Source organism: Echinops telfairi, unplaced genomic scaffold, assembly GCF_000313985.2.
Source record: "Echinops telfairi isolate 266 unplaced genomic scaffold, ASM31398v2 ScPeMD7_4225;HRSCAF=4972, whole genome shotgun sequence".
Taxonomy (NCBI): Eukaryota; Metazoa; Chordata; class Mammalia; order Afrosoricida; family Tenrecidae; genus Echinops; species Echinops telfairi.
In genome coordinates, this window is record NW_022108124.1 from 251,900 (window position 1) to 270,118 (window position 18,219).

Below are 18,219 nucleotides of genomic sequence, written 5' to 3' on the forward strand. Positions count from 1 at the left end.
AATTGCACAACCCGTTCAACTGCAGCCTACTCCAAGGGCAACAAGAGGTGGGGCTACCTGGGGAACTTTGTCGTGGACTTGAAATGTTTACAAACACACAAAAGGAAACCAGGATCTTTGCGTTTGCGTTTGCTGGGCCACAGATCATATTCTATGTAGGTAACCAAATGTCTCTCAAGCTGAAACCGTGATCGCCATCATGCCCTAGTGCCCGGTGGTGATGGTTGACCGTCAGTCTCTTCGTGAGCAGCTACTACTTTTCCACTGATGGGGAGGTGGCAACAACGCTGGTGATCTCTGGCATCTTTCAGCTCTGTGGGGAAAGAAAGGAAGCTGGAATGGGGGAGGGGTGGTTAAAGGTGCCCAATGTGGCTTTGATGGTGTCAATCATTAGTGAACCTCCACCTGGTAGCCATTCTTTGTCTGCATTGTGGGGGGTGAGGGACTTTTTTCCAAAATTCTCCTCTAGAGTGGTTCTAGAATCTAAGTATAATTTTACCTACCGCGATAAGACTTCTATCTGAAATATAGGAAATTGATGTTCAGATGGTTTCTTTTCAACAACCCTCCTTGCCCCCAGAAGTTGAATGTAAAATGGGGAGCAGCCCATTTTTAAAAGAGCGCCTCTTCTTTGTGCTTTAAAAAAGCCAAGTTCTGTATGTTCTTTGTAAAGCAGGAGTATGATGCCCATGCTTTCAAGAAGTTTGTTCTGTATTAGGACGCGGTCCAGAAGGCTTGGTGGACTCTGTCCATCTATATATCATAGTACCCAGAGGGTGGGGCCACAAATGATTGTGCTCCACTACAAGACTAAAGGTTGGCAGTTTGAATGCACCCAGTGGCTCCGTGAAAGAAATACTGGGGATCTGATTCCATAAAGAGTACAGCCAGGAACACCCGATGAGGCAGTTCTGTCCGGTGACACCTGGGTGGTCATGAGTCAGGATGGGTTGCTTTGGCATCAGTGGGTTCCTGTTTGCTCTTACAGATCATAGGCCTAAATCCGCAGATGTCTGTAGTCACCATCCGCTGGGAATAAGGAAACAGAGGAATGTACCTGCCTTCTCAGTCACTTCAGTGCAGGCTGGACCCATTCATCTGTCCTGTTGTCCTCCTCCGCTTAGTACAGTGGTTCTCAACCTGTGGGTCGTGACCCCTTTGGGGGGGTCGAACGACCCTTTCACAGGGGTTGCCCAATTCATCACAGTAGCAAATTTACCGTTATGAAGTAGCAACAAAAATAATGTTATGGTTGGGGGGTCACCACAACATGAGGAACTGTATGAAAGGATCAAGGCATTAGGAAGGTTAGTAGATGGTGAATCTTTTGGTTTCCAACAAGGTGTATTGGTGTCCACAGGATCGGCCAAAGAAGACCCAGGATTCCGCATTCTCAGCCGAGCTCCAACAAGCTTTGCTCATGATGGAGGATCTGATCACGTCGTGTGAGTTGGCGGTGGACCTGGCAGCTGTCACTGGGTATCCGGTACGTTCCTCAGTGAGTGGTGGGACATTGCACACAGATGGCAGCAGCCATGCTACAATGGTAGGGGTGCTGTGGCACAGTTACAGAGTGACCTGTGGTAAAGGAAAGGAACGCGAATCAGTCAGCAAGCCCATGATTCCAAGCAGCCCCTGAATCTTGAGTTGTACCCCACAGCATCCTGAACGTTGACACTGAACCACACTCTACACAAACCAAAAACATATATGAGCCAGGGACATTCCTAAAAGAGGGAGGGAGAGCATTTTCTGCTATTATTAAAAGATTTCAAAGACTTTTCGTCTTGACTCTGATGTTCCTCTATGGACAGATCTTTGAAATGGATAGCCAATGCAGGTCTAATGCCATGTCACACCACACTGTTGTGGTTAGGTGCCATGAGTCAGCTCCGACCAGAGCGACCCTATGCACAGCAGAAGGAAACACTGCCCGGTCGTGCACCGCCCTCACAGCGGTTCCTGCACCCGAGCCCATTGGTGCAGCCACTGTGTCCATCCATCTCATCGAGGGCCTGGGGGCCTTCCTCTTTTTCACTGTCCCTCCACTTTACCCAGCTGGGGGGGGAGGTCAGATACGCAGGCATTCCCTCCCCTGAAGGCAATCAGTTGCCAGACTGCTGTCTCTTCCCACCACAGGGGTGGGCCTGCTCCCTGCCTCTGGGGACAAAGGACAGGCTCCTGTAGGCAGAGTTTGCACCCTACTGATAATGGTTCCTATGGAGACCCAGAGACCACCCCCTAGACCACCCTCTCATTGCTGTGTAACCTATAGTGCAGCTCCTCCCTGTGAGGTATGTCTCTACCTGTAATTAGTGGGCTGGCATGCCCCCAAAAGATATATCGGCGTGAGTCAGCAATATAGAGCTCTCGGGCTCGGACCTCTCTGACTCTCTCTGGCTCCCCACTCTTCCCCCTCTCCCTTGTTCCCTTGTCCTCCTTCCCTTCCCCCTCTCTCCACGTGGACCACCAAGCTGGGCTGAGGTGAGCAATGCTACCATGTAATGTGTCTGACTGCATTATTGTAATATCTCTCATGCTCTCGATGACTTTAATATAATATTTATATATCTCAACCGTACAATTGTGCATTACTGAACCCAGAAGTAGTATTATTGAACCCACGATTAGTGGTAGGGGCTGGCTCCTCCCCCACCTCCCTCCGCGCCACTTTTAATTTAATACTATACCCAGTGTGAGGTCCTTCTCTAGCATCTGGTCTCTCCTCACAACATGTCCAAAGGATATAAGACAAAGTCTTATATCTTATAAGGAGCACCCTGGCCTTCCTTCTTCCAACACAGGTTGGTTTGTCCTTTTAGCAGTCCATGGTACTTTCAATATTCTTCACCAGCACCGCAATTCAAATGCATTGATTCTTCTTCAGTCATTTTTCGTCAATGCCCAACTTTCACATGCATAGGAGGCAATGTGCAATACCATAGCTCAGGTCAAGTGCATCTTTGTCCTCAAAGTAACATCCTTGCTCTTCAATACCCTAAAGAGGTCTTGTGCAGCAGATTTACCTAATACAATATGTCTTTTGATCTCTTGACTACTTCTTCCATGAGCATTGAATATAGACCAAGTTAAACAAGCTCCTTGACAACGTCAACCTTCAACAGGTAACTGCCAGAAGTTCAGGCAGGACTCAGAAGAGGATGTGGTACAAGGGATCTCATTGCTGATGTCAGATGGATCTTGGCTCAAAGCAGAAAACACCGGAAAGATGCTTGCTTGTGTTTCATTGACTATGCAAAAGCATTCGCCTATGTGGACTATAATAATCTGTGGATAACCTTGGGAAGAATGGGAAGTGCAGAACACTTTCGGAACTTGCACATGGATCCAGCAGCAGTTGTGCAAAAAAGAACAAGGGGATACTGCAGTTTAAGCCCAGGAAAGGTGTGTGTCAGGGTTGTATCCTCTCACCACACTTGCTCAATCTGTAGGCTGAGAAAATCATCAGAGCAGCTGGATTCTATGAAGAAGACTGTGGCATCAGGGTTGGAGGAAGGTGGACTAACAGTCTGTGGTTTGCAGGTGGCACGACCTTGCTTTCCGCCAGTGAGGAGGAATTGAAGCACTTGATGAAGATCAAGGATCATAGCCTTCAGTCTGGATTACAACTTAATGTAAGGAAGACCAAGCTCCTTACAACTGGACCAACCTACCAAGGGTTACTTACCAACATCATGATAAATGGAGAAGAGGTTGGCTTGCCAAGCATTATGACACCATAGACCCCGTGAAAGACCCAATAAATATGTACTGTTGTCTTCAGCTGGGTTCTCCAGAGAAGCACATAGATGTGTCTACAGCGAGAGAGAAACTTGCATGAAGACAATTACTCACAGTTGTAGATGAGGGCAAATCCAAGTCCTGGCAGGTTCCAAGTTCATGGTTCAGACGTTAGGCTGGAGGCTTCTCCTGACTCTCATAGCTGGGATGGGAGGAGGGGCTGGTGAATCCAAAATCCCCAGAAAGAACACAACTGGTGGCTACATAGGTGAATGAATCCACAGGTCAGGTGGCAGGCCCCTGAGCTCAGCAGGCCGTCTGGTGGGTCTGGTGGGCTATCGGCTCAAGTCCAAAGAATTGGAACCAGATGCAAGATCCAAACCCAGCAAAAGACCAAGCAAGCTTTTCCACCGCAGCGTCTGCTTTATGGGGAGAAGTCACCCTCCCAAGGAAACGTCCTCTCCGTTGGTGGTGTCAGAGCTGTCATCTGAGAAAGGGTGCTGCATCCCACCCTAATCTTCTTACAACTGTGGGGCTGCTTGTAGCAGATGATATGACAGAGGTGATTACATTGACTTCGATCACACCATGGAGGGTAGCTGGGTCTTTCACTGCCAAACCTCTGAGAATTCTGGCCCAGGCAAGTTGACACAAAACCTAGCTATGCAATTATACATCCTTTCATCCAAAGGGTCAGGGGAAAAATAAATGAGAGAGTATCCAGAGGCCAGGTGTGCGCTGTGGTGAGCTGAGCTGTCTGGACTCCAAACGCCAAAATGTCTCCTGAGCAGGCTGGCCTCAGGCATTCCAGACAAGCTGTGCTGTGAAGCTGTCTGGTCTCTAATGGGACAGAATCAATATCCAGTTGCCTTTCACTTTGAAGCGCTCTAGATTTCGGCTCAGATATATTAGTTTTCATTCACTGCCAGAATCTATTACCATAAACATGGTGGCTTGAAACGGCACATATTCGTGGCCTTACTGTTCCAGAAAAACTGTGGGTCAGGAGACCGATAGCGTCTCTAGAACCAAGGTGCCAGCAGGCCCGTCTTGCGTCTGCAGGGCACTAGAGGAAACTCTTGTCGAACGTGACTTGATGGCAATGAGTGTTTTTTGAGAGGGGAAGACTGAACGAGTACTGGTAGCACTGCAGGCTAGGCTTTGGGCTGCTAACTGAAAGGTCAGGGGTTCAGATCCACCAGTTGCTTCACAGGAGAAATAAAATGTAAGACTGTCTGCTTGTGTCAAGACTTACAGTCTCAGATAGCGTACAGGGTCACTATGAGTTTAGTTTGGGGTTTGATTAGGGGAGAATCTGTTTCCTTGACCTTTCCAATTTAAAGAGACTTTTTTTTTAAACTTTCGATATTTTTCTTTTAAAATCATTTTATTGGGGGCTCATACAACTCTTATCACAATCCATACATATATCCACTGTGTCAAGCATATTCATTTATTTATTGCCTTCATCATTCTCAAAACATTTACTTTCTACTTGAACCCTTGGTATTAGCTCCTCATTTTCCCCCTCCTCCCCACTCCCCTCCCTCATAAACCCTTGATAATTTATAAATTATTATTATTTTGTCAAGTCTTACACTATCCAATGTCTCTCTTCACCTACTTTTCTGTTGTCCATCCCCCAGGGAGAGGGCTGTATGTAGATCATTGTAATCGGTTAGCCCTTTCTACCCCACCTTCCCTCCACCCTCCAGGTATCGCCACTCTCACCACTGGTCCTGAAGGGATCATCCGCCCTGGATTCCCTGTGTTTCCAGTTCCTATTGTACCAGTGTACATCCTCTGGTCCAGCTGGATTTTTAAGGTAGAATTGGGATCATGACAGTGCAGGGGAGGAAGCATTTAAGAACTAGAGGAAAGTTGTTTCATCATTCCTATACTGCGCCCTGACTGGCTCATCTCCTCCCTGCAACCCTTCTGTAAGGGATGTCCAGTTGCCTACAGATGGGCTTTGGGTCCCCACTCCACACTCCCCCTCACTCACACTGATATGATTTTTTTGTTCTTTGATGCCTGATACCTGATCCCTTCGACGCCTCATGATCACACAGGCTGGTGTGCTTCTTCCATGTGGGTTTTGTTGCTTCTGAGATAGATGGCCACACATTTATCTTCAAGCCTTTAAGACCCTAGACGCTATATCTTTTGATAGCTAGGTACCATCAGTTTTCTTCACCACATTTACTTATGCACCCATTTGTCTTCAGAGATCATGTCGGGAAGGTGAGCATCATGGAATTCTAGTTTAATAAAACAAAGTGTTCTTGCATTGAGGGAGTACTTGAGTGGAGGCCCAATGTCCATCTGCTACCTTAATATTAAACCTATAAATATATGCACATAGATCTATTGCCCCATCGTCATATATAAATATATTTACATATATACATGCCTGTATTTAGACCTCTGTAATGCCCTTTGTCTCTTAGTTCTTTCTTTTATTTCCTTAAAAAGGCTCTTGACTCCCTCTCTCTCATCTTTCTCTTTTCCATTTTTCAAAGACCCCGATGACTACATGGGGCCCAGCTAGGATAAGCTTCTTTACTGAAAGTCAGCTGATCAAAACCTGAAAACCAACCTGCTGCTGTTAAGCCAATCCACTCATAGCAACCCTGTGGGGCAGAGCAGAACTCCTCCGTGGTTTTCTGAGACTCGAATGTTTATGGAGGCAGATTTGCAAGTCTTCTCCCTTGAAGCGGCGGGTGGGTTAGAACCACTGACCTTTGGGTTGGTGGCTGAGTGTTTATTCACTATGCCTGCAGGGCTTCTGAATTTCCTTTGCTGTGTAACCAAACATGTTATAGAACCCAAGGACTAGGACATGGGCACGGGGTGGAGGGCTGGGGAGTGCGGGGGAGTGGGGGGGAGTGAGGGGTGTGGGGGCGTTGGGGGGTGGGTGGAGGGGAACAGGGTTCAGACATTTGAAATCTTTGCATCCTTCATTTTTGCATGGCTCATCACACATGGTGTATCACGGCCTTGCCAATGTCTTTCTTTGTCATAAGTCAAGCTATGCAAATTAGCCAGAACCCCCAATCCTGTGATCTTTCTATTTCCTTCTTCTTGGTATTTCTTCATAGATTCTTTTCTCAGAAACCTTGCCTTCAGGGTTTGCTGTGTTCCTGGGCTGTGAGGCTGTTCCTGTCCTCCGAGCCTGCCTCTTCTTTCTCCTGATACTTGATTCAGGAGGGTATTCAAGCAGCCACCACCAGCTGGGCCGAGGAGTCCGACCCAACAGGGCAGTGTTTCTTATCTGTAGTGTTTCCTTCTTCCATTAAGAAAACTTAGGGGAGCAATTTTTCTAGACATTTGGAGACAACTTTTGGTTCTTTTCTTTTTTTAGCTTGAAGATACAGGGGTGTACTGCCCAAAAAACAGAATTCCCCCCCCAAAGCTGTGTATTTAATTTTTTTTAATAGATAAAACAACCTATCACCTTTAAAGTACTCTCCATTATACGTAATATGTTTGTCAAATCTGCGATTCCATTCTTGGAAACACTTTTCAAACTCATCTATTTGGATGGCTGACAGCACCGCCCCATTGTTTTCTTCACCTCTTCTACGTCATCAAATTGCTGTTCTTTCATGTCCAGCTACATTCGAGGAAACAAAAAGAAGTCTCAGGGAGCGAGGTCAGGTGAGTCAGGTGGGTGGGGCAAGAGAGGCCTGCTGTTTTGGGGCAAAAACCGGCGCACTGAGATGGCTGCGTGAGTTAGATGCATTGTTGTGGTGGCAAAACCAGTCCCCCGTCTGCCACAAATCAGGCCTTTTCAGAACCTCTAAATAGAAAGCTTGATTAATAGTCTGACCTGGTGGAATGAACTCCAAATGCACGATACCTCTCACAGCCCTGCAGAGTTTTTTTCTGGATTATTTTCTTGGCGGGGCAGGGGTGGGGGTGTTGGGTTACCCCCTTGTAGAATTGTAGAGATTTTTTTATATTAAGTGGGATTGACTCTTCTCCCACCCCCACGCCTCCCCTCACTCCTACTTTCCTCCAAATTGTGCCTTTAATGTAGATTCTGTGGTTTCTTTCCCTTAAGACTTCAACTTGCTGTGTAATTATATTGACTTACAGAGACATAGGTATTGGACATTGCAGCGTGCTGATTCAGAAGCTCACTCATTCAGGAACTGCCAGCGAGTTGATCCCAGCCCTATTGGACAAGGGAGAACTGCCCCTGTGGGTTTCCAAGACAACTCTTTAGAGGAGTAGAAAGTCTCTTCTCCCCAAGGAGCGGCTGGTGGTATTGAACTGCTGCCTTTGTGGTTAGCAGCCTACTGTAGTCCACTCCTTCCCATGGCAAGACTAGTTAATTCACCAGAGACGATACAGTCCGCCAGGATTGTTTCTTTAATCTCCTCACTCCTCTGCAGGCCCTGTTCTCTCAATCACCCTCCTCATCTGGTTCTGATTAGAACTTACTCACAACAGCCCTCCAGGTCCACGATTCCAAGATTTATGAGCTGGGCTTTGCAGAACCTCTCTATCTCAAGGTGCTGACGAACAGAGGCCAGCTGCATGGAGAATCCCAAGGTCTCTCAACTTGAAATCCAAGATTAACCTGGTTTTTGTTATAAAAGGGAGATGTTGAATTTTGAGTGGAGGGGTGTGTAATTTAAACAACTAGGGGGGGGGTGTTTCTTCTGATACTTGCATTTGCGGTGTGTTTGTGTGCACTCAAGTCGATCATAATTCAGTCAACAAAAGGGAAGAGATATTTTTTATTTAAAAAAAAATGTTGAGAAGTAATTTTACTTTCCTCCATTTGCCCAAAATAGTTTTCCTTTCCCTCTGTTCAATTAAGATGTACTTGGAATTGGTTTAAATCTATCCAACTATCCAAAGTTGAATGGCGAAGCTTGAACAGTTTTTTTTCCCCCTTTACTCAGACAAATTTATCTAATTCATTCAGGTTAGCACGGGACTACTTACTAACTATTCAAACCCAGGAGCTGTCCTTTGGGAGAAAGGTACGTGAAGATATACAACCTTGCCAAGGCCATGCGGCAGCAAACAGCCTTAGGGCGGAATTCAGCCTTAGGGCGGAATTCTTTTCCATCCCTAGCTGGGCAGGAAGGGAAAGAACCTTTTGCTCTGGCCACTGTAGTCACAAGCTCCTCTGTTCCACTTGTCATTTCGGGCCAGGTGTTGTGTTGATTCCTTAACCCAGGTGTTTCATGCTTCCTTTATAAAGAAGGACACACCTTTGTCAGATCTGCCGTCACTGCCAGGAATGACGATCCAGGCCCTTTCACTTGATTCTGGTTCGTCACCTTTAGATTTTTAGGTGTGAGCAAAACACCCGTCTGATTTTATTAGCTTATTTGTTTCTGAGATCCCCTGTGTGTTCCATTTCTGGACTTCCTTCTAGTCCAGTGGTTCTCAACCTTCCGAATGCCGTGACCCTTTAATACAGCTCCTCTTGTTGTGGTGATGCCCCACCCCAACCATAAAATTATTTTTGTTGTTGCTTCATCCCTGTCATTTTGCTACTGTGATGAATTGGGTGACCTCTGTGAAAGGGTCGTTCAACCCCTCAGGCTGAGAACCACTGCATCTATTCATTTCTTTAGCACGCCAAAGAGATATCTAAACTATTTGATCACCGGAGAAAAATTAGTTTTGTAGTGAGGGAACATCACTGAACTAACTTCTTGGATAAATCAGAGATTCCTTACAGTGCTGAGCATTTGATTCCATGCCCCTTAAGTGTTCATTAAGGAGCCCTGATGGCGTAGTGGTTACACATTGGGCTACTAACCTTGAGGTCAGCAGTTCGAAACCACCAGCCTCTCCATGGGAGAAAGATAAGGCTTTCTACTCCCATAGAGTAACGAGTAACACTCTCAGAAACACAGACAGGGCGTCCCACCCTCTCCTATTGGATTGCTATGAGACGTAATCAAGTGTGTTTGGTTTGATGGAGTTTAGATGTTCATTCAATACCAATAAATGAGTACATACTCACCAGGGGGCAAGTGGGTCCCTGAGTGGTACAATCGGTTTGTGACTCTACTTCTAAGCCAAAGGTTCATGGTTCAAACCCACCAAGCAGCATCATGGAAGAAGGGTGATTTGCTTCCATAAAGATTAAGGCCTACAAAAGCACAGTGGAGAACTTCTTACTATAAATTGGAATCTACTCAGTGGCAACTAACAACAGCAGCAACAGCGGGCAAGTATTTGCAAGAGACTGCATGTGGTCTCTGGCCTTAGGACCAACTACAGTCTGATTAGAGGCACAAGATACACATAGTGGGAAAGATATCCAAGCGGTATCCTTGATCCTGCTTAGGAAATCCCCAGCCTACTTCCTTTTGGAGGTGGGGGTGCCCCCCCCCCCCCAAGACCCACATTCTGGCTGAGAGTCCAGTGTGGGTGTCTGCCCTTCATCATCACTGTGCCCAGCAGATGACCTCCTGAAGGATGGCCAGGAGCATGGAGATCTCCAATCCCATCATGAACGTATTCCTGAGAAAGTTTACATGAGACATCCTGAAGGATGGCTCGCCTATCTGTTGTAGCATTGCTCCCTGTGGCCTCCAATGACGAGCTTGCTGGAGCTGCAGGCCTACAGAGCCTCGGGAAGAGCTAGAAAATAGGGGAGGCTCAGGGGATCATAGAGCTGGGAGCTGGGCCATTCCATGGCCCATGGCAGCTCTTGGACATTGGTCTGGGGAAGGGAGTCAAGGTTTCTGCCTTTGATGTGCCAGCTATGCCCTATATGCCTGCTCTCCTCCCTTTTTACCACCCACTAACTAGTTCTTTCTCTCTTTCAAGATCTTTTTCTCTTCCTCATAATTTCTGGCAACTCACCTTTATAACTCTGCTTCCTTATTGTTTTATTTTACCACCTGCCTCTCAGAAAACACCTACCAGCTATAACTCCTGCTACTTGAACCTCCTTCTTAGTTCTCCTCAGTTCAGAGAGGGTTAGATCGGTTACCTGGTACTTTTTTCCCCCACTGGGCTCCATGGTCAACTGCTGTCCCTTCTTAGCGTAGCATCCCTTTGATCAAGGTGATGTGGCTATCTTAAGAGGAAAATTCAGACATGGTAAGGTACACAAACATTGCTGCCTAAGCTCACCTCTTCACCAGAGCTGTAAGCAAGGCTAATTCCCCTTGAAAGACACTTTCAATAACACCATCCAATTTAGTAAAAGTCGCTAGAGAGGTATATACCTGGACCATTATTCTCATTATTCTGGACTCCTTTAAAATGGTTTTTATAGTTGTGCTATGAAGTGACTCCTCTACTTTCATCGGATGTGTTCTTTGAGACCCCTGTACATAAAATATATTGGTCTGTATATTATGAGATGTGTTTGACAACATGGCATTGGACTCTGTGACCCCTGTTATACTTTTCCTGAACAATAGTCTGCATTTACCTTTCAGATGTGATGGCTGGTATATTAAAGCCATTAACATCCAGTGTTATTGTTGATAGATGTGGGTTTGTTGGTGTCATTTTGCTATGTGTAGGTTGTGTGTGTGTGTGTGTGTGTGTGTGTGTGTGTGGTTCTGTTGTTTTGAGTACCGTTTGCAGTGTGTAGGTTTCTGGGTGTTGTTGTTTTGTGTGCTCCTCTCAGATTTGTCTGGCTGTTGAGTCTCTGTCCAAAATGTTCCTGCTAGGATTTCTAGTAATGCTTGTCAGGGCTTTACAGATTCCTTGAAAATCCCTTTCTTTGGATGGGTGAATCTGTAATTTAAGCAAGTAGGGAAAAAATTCTTCCAATACCTACATTTGTTTTATGTCATGTGCACTTAATTAGATCTTGATTTAATATAGTCACAAAAGTGAAGTTTTTTTTATAATTTGCTTTATGAAATGCTGAGATATAATTTTACTTTTCTCCATTTGCCAAGAATAGTTTTCCCTCTGCTCAACCCAATACATAATTAAAATAGAGTTTGTTTAAATCTTGAGTTGCAGCAAGTTCCAAAGTTGAATCGTAAAGCTTGAATGGGACTTTGTTTTTTCTTTTCTCAAACAAATTTATATAATCCAACCAGGTAAGCACTATGCATTATCGATGGCCCTGCTAGTATGTTAAATATCCATGGCATCGCTTCCAGCATCACAGTAACACGCAGGTTATCACATTATGACAAACTGACAGAAAAATGCTGTTGTAAAGATTTACTAAACATTAAAACAACAGAAATGGAAAAAAAATGATGAGAAAACCCACAAAACAAACGAATTCAGCACAAAAAAATTATGTGGAACAAAGACATTAGTAACAGCACAAAAATACACACAACAAAATCAAAACCAAAAATTCATATTTACCGACAATCACCTTGAATGTAAATAGATTAAATGTACAAGTCAAGAGAGGAGAAATTAACAGCTTGGATAGGAAATAGGATACACCCATATGCTGCCAACAAGAATCATTCCTTAGATATGAGAACATAAACAGACTGAAAGTCAAAAATGGATGAAAACAATGGGTGGCATTCTCCTAGCTTTAATGGAAGGAGGTGGCATCTTGTTGACAAGATTTGCCTCTACGCACTTTCACAATGTCCTCAGTTTGCTGAAGATCCCTCCCAGTTGCCTTCAACCCAGTGACCATCCTCAGCTTTTGGAGACTGTCAACAATACCAGTGAGGACTGCGGCCCCTGGATTTAGCAGAAAGAGCCCGAGTTCAAGAAGGATTTGGGAAGATCAAGTCATAGTTGGTCTTTAAGACAATGGTGGGACAACTATGGCCACAGAGGCTCTGAGAAGACATTGAGCACCATTTTTGTTTCCTATTTAAAGGAACGTGGGGGGAAGTAGAGGATAAAAAACATTTGTTTATTCACACTTGGAGCATTTGTGATCAAAATAAATGCCTAGGAGGGTAAATAGAAAAATGTCTACATGCTTAGAAAATGAAGGCGCAAAGGACAGAAACCAGTGAAACGTGACCACCATTTCCTTGGGGACTGCTCTGCCTGATTATTCAAACAATAAAAACTCCTGGGACTTGAAAAAACAACAACAACAACAACAACAAAAATTTGTTGGATTCCTATACAATAACCAAGAAAACTCTGAAAAGGAAATAAGAAAAATAGTAAAAGCACCATGATTCTCTTGGGAATTTTTATTTTAAAATTTCAGAAGTATGGTCAACTCCCTTTTTAAAAAATTGCAGTAAACATATATAACAAAGCATTTGACAATTCAACAATACAGACCATTCCTTTTTTAAAGATGTTCATAGTTCACTGCAGAACAACCAATGGCAAACAATGCCTGGTCAATTATAAAACAATGTGCATAGTCTCAGTATTAGCTTTCAGGAGTCACAGGGAATTGTCTCAGATGTAGATCAGGGCAGTTTCTCTGTCCTGGTTCTGCTAAATCATTTTCTCATTGGCGCTTGGATTCAGGGAACCACATATGTTTATAAAGATATGTATGCTCATAAGTGTTTCAATTTTGGGAAAATGCCAGATAAAATGCAAGGGCCCTCCCTGATGAGAGGCAGTGGGGCCATCCTATGTGGACGGTGTGCGTGAGGACACTGGGCTTGTTGATGGAGAGAGGGGCATCAGACTTGCACACCCTCAGGCCAAGTGGACTCTCTTTGGTGTGTTTTCAATAGCTGCCATTTGGCATGATCTCTTCACCGTCCATTCATGTTACATCATGCGAGTTTTCTCCTTAGAGCAAAATTCATGGCCTTAAGGTCGGTCTCATGCCTGCAACCAGGTCAGAGTGCAGGTGGAACCCAAGGATGGCCAGCAAAATGTCTGCCTCTCTGGATCATAATGAAAACGGTCACGGTTTGCCCCGTTGAAGGCCGTGCATGGTCGGGAAGGGGGTGGGGGGAGAAAAGTAGGAGGAATGAAGCTCAGCTAACCAACATTCATTCATTACCAAACTATCAGTGAACGCGTATCTTTAGTCAAACATCGCTAGTCTGCTTTTCTGTCTCCTACATCACACAACTGAATCCAATGTTTTACAGAGCGAATAGAGCCCGTGAGGCTCCCAACCGTTGTCATTTTGATTTTGTGATAGATTAGCCCGAGGCGCACTTTGAAGATGAAAGGCCTCTAATAGGCATGTGTTTTCATTGAAACACTTTCTTTCAAGTAATGGGACGGCTTCCTTCTCTGTGTCTGCTTCTAAAAGGATGACATAGGCAAGCTGGGCAAGCTGCTGATGCACGGTCCTTTCAACGTCTGGACGGTCCACAAGGAGCGCTACACGATGAAGGACTTCATGCGCTTTAAACCCAGCCAGAGGCAAATCTATCTGCTTGAAAGAGGAGTCATGTTCTGTAAGATACGCGTGGAGCCCAGGGACGGGGGCTTATCTCCTCACTACAGCTTTAAGAAGTCTATGAAGGTAAGGGGTTCTATTGTACCTGGGTGGTCCAGACAGTGAACATGTTCAGCTCCCTCTTAGAAGGTTGGAGGTTCAAATCCTCCCAGAAGAAAGGCCTGTTGATCTAGTGTTGATAAAAACAAAATCAAAAAACACCCCAGCCATTGGAAGCCCTGCGAAACACAGTGATACTCTGACACACGTGGAGTCACCAGGAGAGAGAATCAATCTGATGGCAGCTGGTTTTTAGGGAGAGATAAGTAAGCAAACTGAAGTTTACAGGGGTCAAGTGAAATTGCCAAACAGCAGAACCAGAATGCACACAGTGGCCGGTCTTTCTCCAGGGCAGGGCCGGCATAGAGGATTGGGGGCAAAGGAGAGACACGGGGCAGATGGCAGCCAGTCTTGCAAACCAGTCAGAGCAAATGCCCTCCTTCCCCTAAGGCAAATGAGTGATTGGCGCTTGGACTGGATTTCAGCTTCTACTTGCCCCTTTCAATGGGCCTCGTTGTGTGTAACTGTAGGTAGCATGCTGACCCTGGGTGGGCAGGAACTCATGCCCTGAGCAAGCACTGTCTCTTGCTTGTACAAAAAAATGTTTCTTAGCTGTAAGACTGTATCAACACACACCGTTTTTAAACGTATGTGGGGGATTTTGTAATTAAAACTGTCGAACTATTCATAGTAGTCTTTTTGTTTATGGTTTTAATGGATATTAATTCAGTTACCTGGGAGCCCTGGTGGCATAGTGGTTCAGTTCTGGGCTCTTAACCCAAAGGTCAGAAGTTTGAAACCACCTTGCATGAAAAAGATGAGGCTTTCTACTCCCGTCAAGAATGACAGTCTCAGAAACCCACGGGGGCAGCTAGCTCCACCCTGTCCCAGAGGATCGCTATGAGTGGGAATGGAGTAGATGGCAGTGAGTTCTGAATTCAGTTACCGTTTCTGTGGAGATCTGTGAAAAGCAGTAAAACCTACAAAAGATGGGGCCAGAATCAGGTGGAACCCTCTCCAACCAAACCCTATAGAACCGAGTAGAACTGCCCTCACAGCGTTTCCAATGCTAAGCCTTTACAGAAACAGACTGCCAGGGGCTTCTCCTGCAGGGCAGCTGGGGGCGTGGAGCTGCCAGCATGTCCTTGCCATTGGCACACACACTTAGCCACTGTGCTGCCACGGCTCCTTGGGAACCTGTAAGAGGAGGAAAAGTAAAATCTTTCCTCCTTGGAAACCTGTAAGACGAGGAAAAGTAAAATCTTTCCACTAAGAGAACTATGGAAAAGTGGCAAGAGTGCCCCCGGCCAAAGGCAAACCATTTGCGATACTGGGAGAAAGAAGGCAGTCTTGCGAGTTTGCACTCCCAGGTTTCTCGGTACTTAGGTGTTAAAGGAGAGATGATGTTCTCCCAACCGCTGACGGTGATTGCTCTACGGAGGGAAAGAGGCAAGTATAGTTCACGTTACCCTTGGAAACAGACAAGACAGATGGTACCCCGTTGTGTTCATGGGACCACTAGAAGGAGTCCCTGGAGGATGTAAATGGATAAGCAATCCATTTCTATCCTAAAGGTTGGCAGTTCAAACAGAAGCGCCTAGGAAGAAAGTCCTGGCAGTCTGATTCTGAACCCCTGAAAACCCTCTGAAGCACGTGGGGCTCAAGACAACTGACCTGGGTGTTTGGGTTTGGTGGGGGCATTAGAATAGGGAAACGAAACACCTGGGGGACCCATGGGAGAAGACAGTTGTCAAGGGTGGAAAGGATTAGAATGGCTACCAGTTTTCACACTCAGAAAGTGATCACATAAGATAGTTCTCTGTTTCCTCTAGTTGACGTCACTTTCGATCCATGAAGTCGGGAGAGGGAATAACAAGAAGTTTGAAATTGCCAGTCGAAACGGACTTGAGAAATACATCCTCCAGGTAAAGCCTGCCCATCGTGTGCCCGCCTTTTTCCTGAAGGAGCTCCCACCTCTGGACGAGTGTTTTCTAGCTGTTTTTGGTGTTTTTTTTAATCATTTAATCAGGGGCTCTTACAGCTTTTATCACAATCCATACACACATCCATCGTGTCAAGCACATTCACACATATGTTGCCATCATCATTTTCAAAACATTTTCTTTCTACTTAAGCCCTTGATATCAGCTCCTCATTTCCCCCTCCCCCACCTTCCCTCCCTCATGGACCCTAGCTGATTTATATTTTTAAAAAAATTTCCCCATGTCTTACACCGACCGCGGTCTCCCTTCACCCACTCTATCTGCACATTTTAAAGGTCGTCTGAAGAGTAGCAAAGCCTCGTGCAGTGATCAGAGTGCCCTGACACTCACAGTGCTTTCTTATCTGTAATTGCAGGCAACATCCAAAGAAGTTAGAGATTGTTGGTTTTCAGAAATCAGTAAATTACTGATGGAACAACAAAGCGGTGTGAAAGGTAGGGTGACCACCATTGACCTTGGTCTGCAGAGTTACACTGATCCCAGTGGATGGGTGAGCATACTGAGGATTCGGTCCAAGAAAATGATTTCCCAAGAAATTAAACTGTGACCACGGGCATGTTCTCCGTCCCGGGAACCAGTGTGCTCGCTGTCGGTTGCACGGTATGCTTTGCTTGGCTGGGGGGGTGTGCCTTTGCCTGGGGTCCCCACATAAACCAAATTGTCAAGGTGGCCTTTCTTAACGAAAACTCGCAGGACCACCCTGGAAAATGCTACATATTCAAAAGAGTTCAAAAAAATGAGACAGAACTCTCACCCTGTAAGATGCGCCCCTTTAAAAGGCCTGGTTCCATGGGCTTGGTCTCCCCACAGAGTTGGCAAGCCATCACCATGTGTGATTTCAGAACATCGTCATGCAGAGAAATGAACCCCCTGTATCCATTAGCAGTTACTTTCCATGCGCCTCTTCCCCTCCAGCCCCCATTTCTATCGATATTCCTACTCCGGGGACCGCATATAGTTGGAATCATACACAATATGGCCCTTTCTGTCTGACTTCTTTCTCTCAACATGATGTCTTCAAAGTTCACCCATGGTGGCAGTCCATTCTTTTGTATTGTATGGAGGTACCATCTTTGGTGCTGTTATGAATAACATTGAGATAAGTATTCATGGACAAGTCTTTATGTGAACATACATTTCCATTTCTCTTGAGTGTATATTTAGGGATAGAATTGCCGAATACTATCAGTGCTTCCGTGTTTGAAGGACTGCCAAACTAGTATCCATTGCAATGGCCACACCACTCACCACTCTGCAGTTCCATCGACAATGGAGGAAGGTTCAGTTTCCCCAAGATCCTTTCCCAACACTTGCTACTGGCCATCTTTTTAAAAATTATAATGATCCTAGGAGGTGTGCAGTGATTCCTCCTTGTGGTTTTGATTTGTATTTCCCTCCTGAAGAAGCAGCATTGTGGTAGAAAAGCCCTGGTGACCGGCTCACATGGAGATAAAAAAGCACATTGCCCACTGAGTTGATCCCAACCCACAGCAACCTTCTAGGATAGAGTAGAACCATCTCCTAGCTTTTTCAAGGAAACAGATGACCATATCTTTCTCCTGATAAGCAGCTGGTAGGTTTGACGCAGCTGTGGGTTAGCAGCTGATCACTGCACGGCCAGGGCTCTGTCTCCTAAAGATTACCGTGCAGGAGACCCCACAGAGACAACGTAGGGTCGCTGTGAGGTGGAGCTGACTCAGTGGCACACAGCAACAACAACGCCTAAGGATATTGGTCAAGTTGTCCTGGGCCATTTGTAGCTCTTCTTTGGAAACTTGTCTTCAGATTCTTTGCTCATTTTAAAAAATCGAGTTTTCTGCTTTTTGTGGTTGAACGGATGCGAGACCTTTTTCAGACATACGATTTGCAAATGTTGTTCTCATTCTGTGGGTTGTCGTTCCACTCTGTATAGATAGTGTCCTCTGGAGGACTGGGAGCTTGATTTATCTACTTTTTCCCATGACTGTTTTTGCTCTGGATATCATATCTAGCATGTCATGGCCTAATCCTAGGTCATGAAGATTTACACCAATGTTTTCTCCCCAGAATTTATAGTTTTACGCCTGACATCTAGGCCTTTGATCCAGCTTGAGGGGGGTTTAATATATAGCACAAGAG

General features: G+C 45.4%; 1 protein-coding gene across 3 annotated transcripts in view; it reads left to right on the forward strand.

Moving 5' to 3' along the window:
- MCF2L2 (MCF.2 cell line derived transforming sequence-like 2) overlaps positions 1–18,219 on the forward strand; it is a 223,046-nt gene that overhangs the window by 189,730 nt on the left and 15,097 nt on the right. For all 3 annotated transcript variants that reach the window (XR_006680536.1, XM_045295036.1, XM_045295037.1), the window contains 4 exons: positions 1,361–1,486; positions 13,910–14,125; positions 15,931–16,023; positions 16,457–16,535. Coding sequence is in view for 2 of the 3 variants with exons in the window: in XM_045295036.1 (XP_045150971.1) it covers positions 1,361–1,486; positions 13,910–14,125; positions 15,931–16,023; positions 16,457–16,535 (514 nt within the window). In the remaining variant the exon portion in view is untranslated. The remainder of the gene's footprint in view (positions 1–1,360; positions 1,487–13,909; positions 14,126–15,930; positions 16,024–16,456; positions 16,536–18,219) is intronic.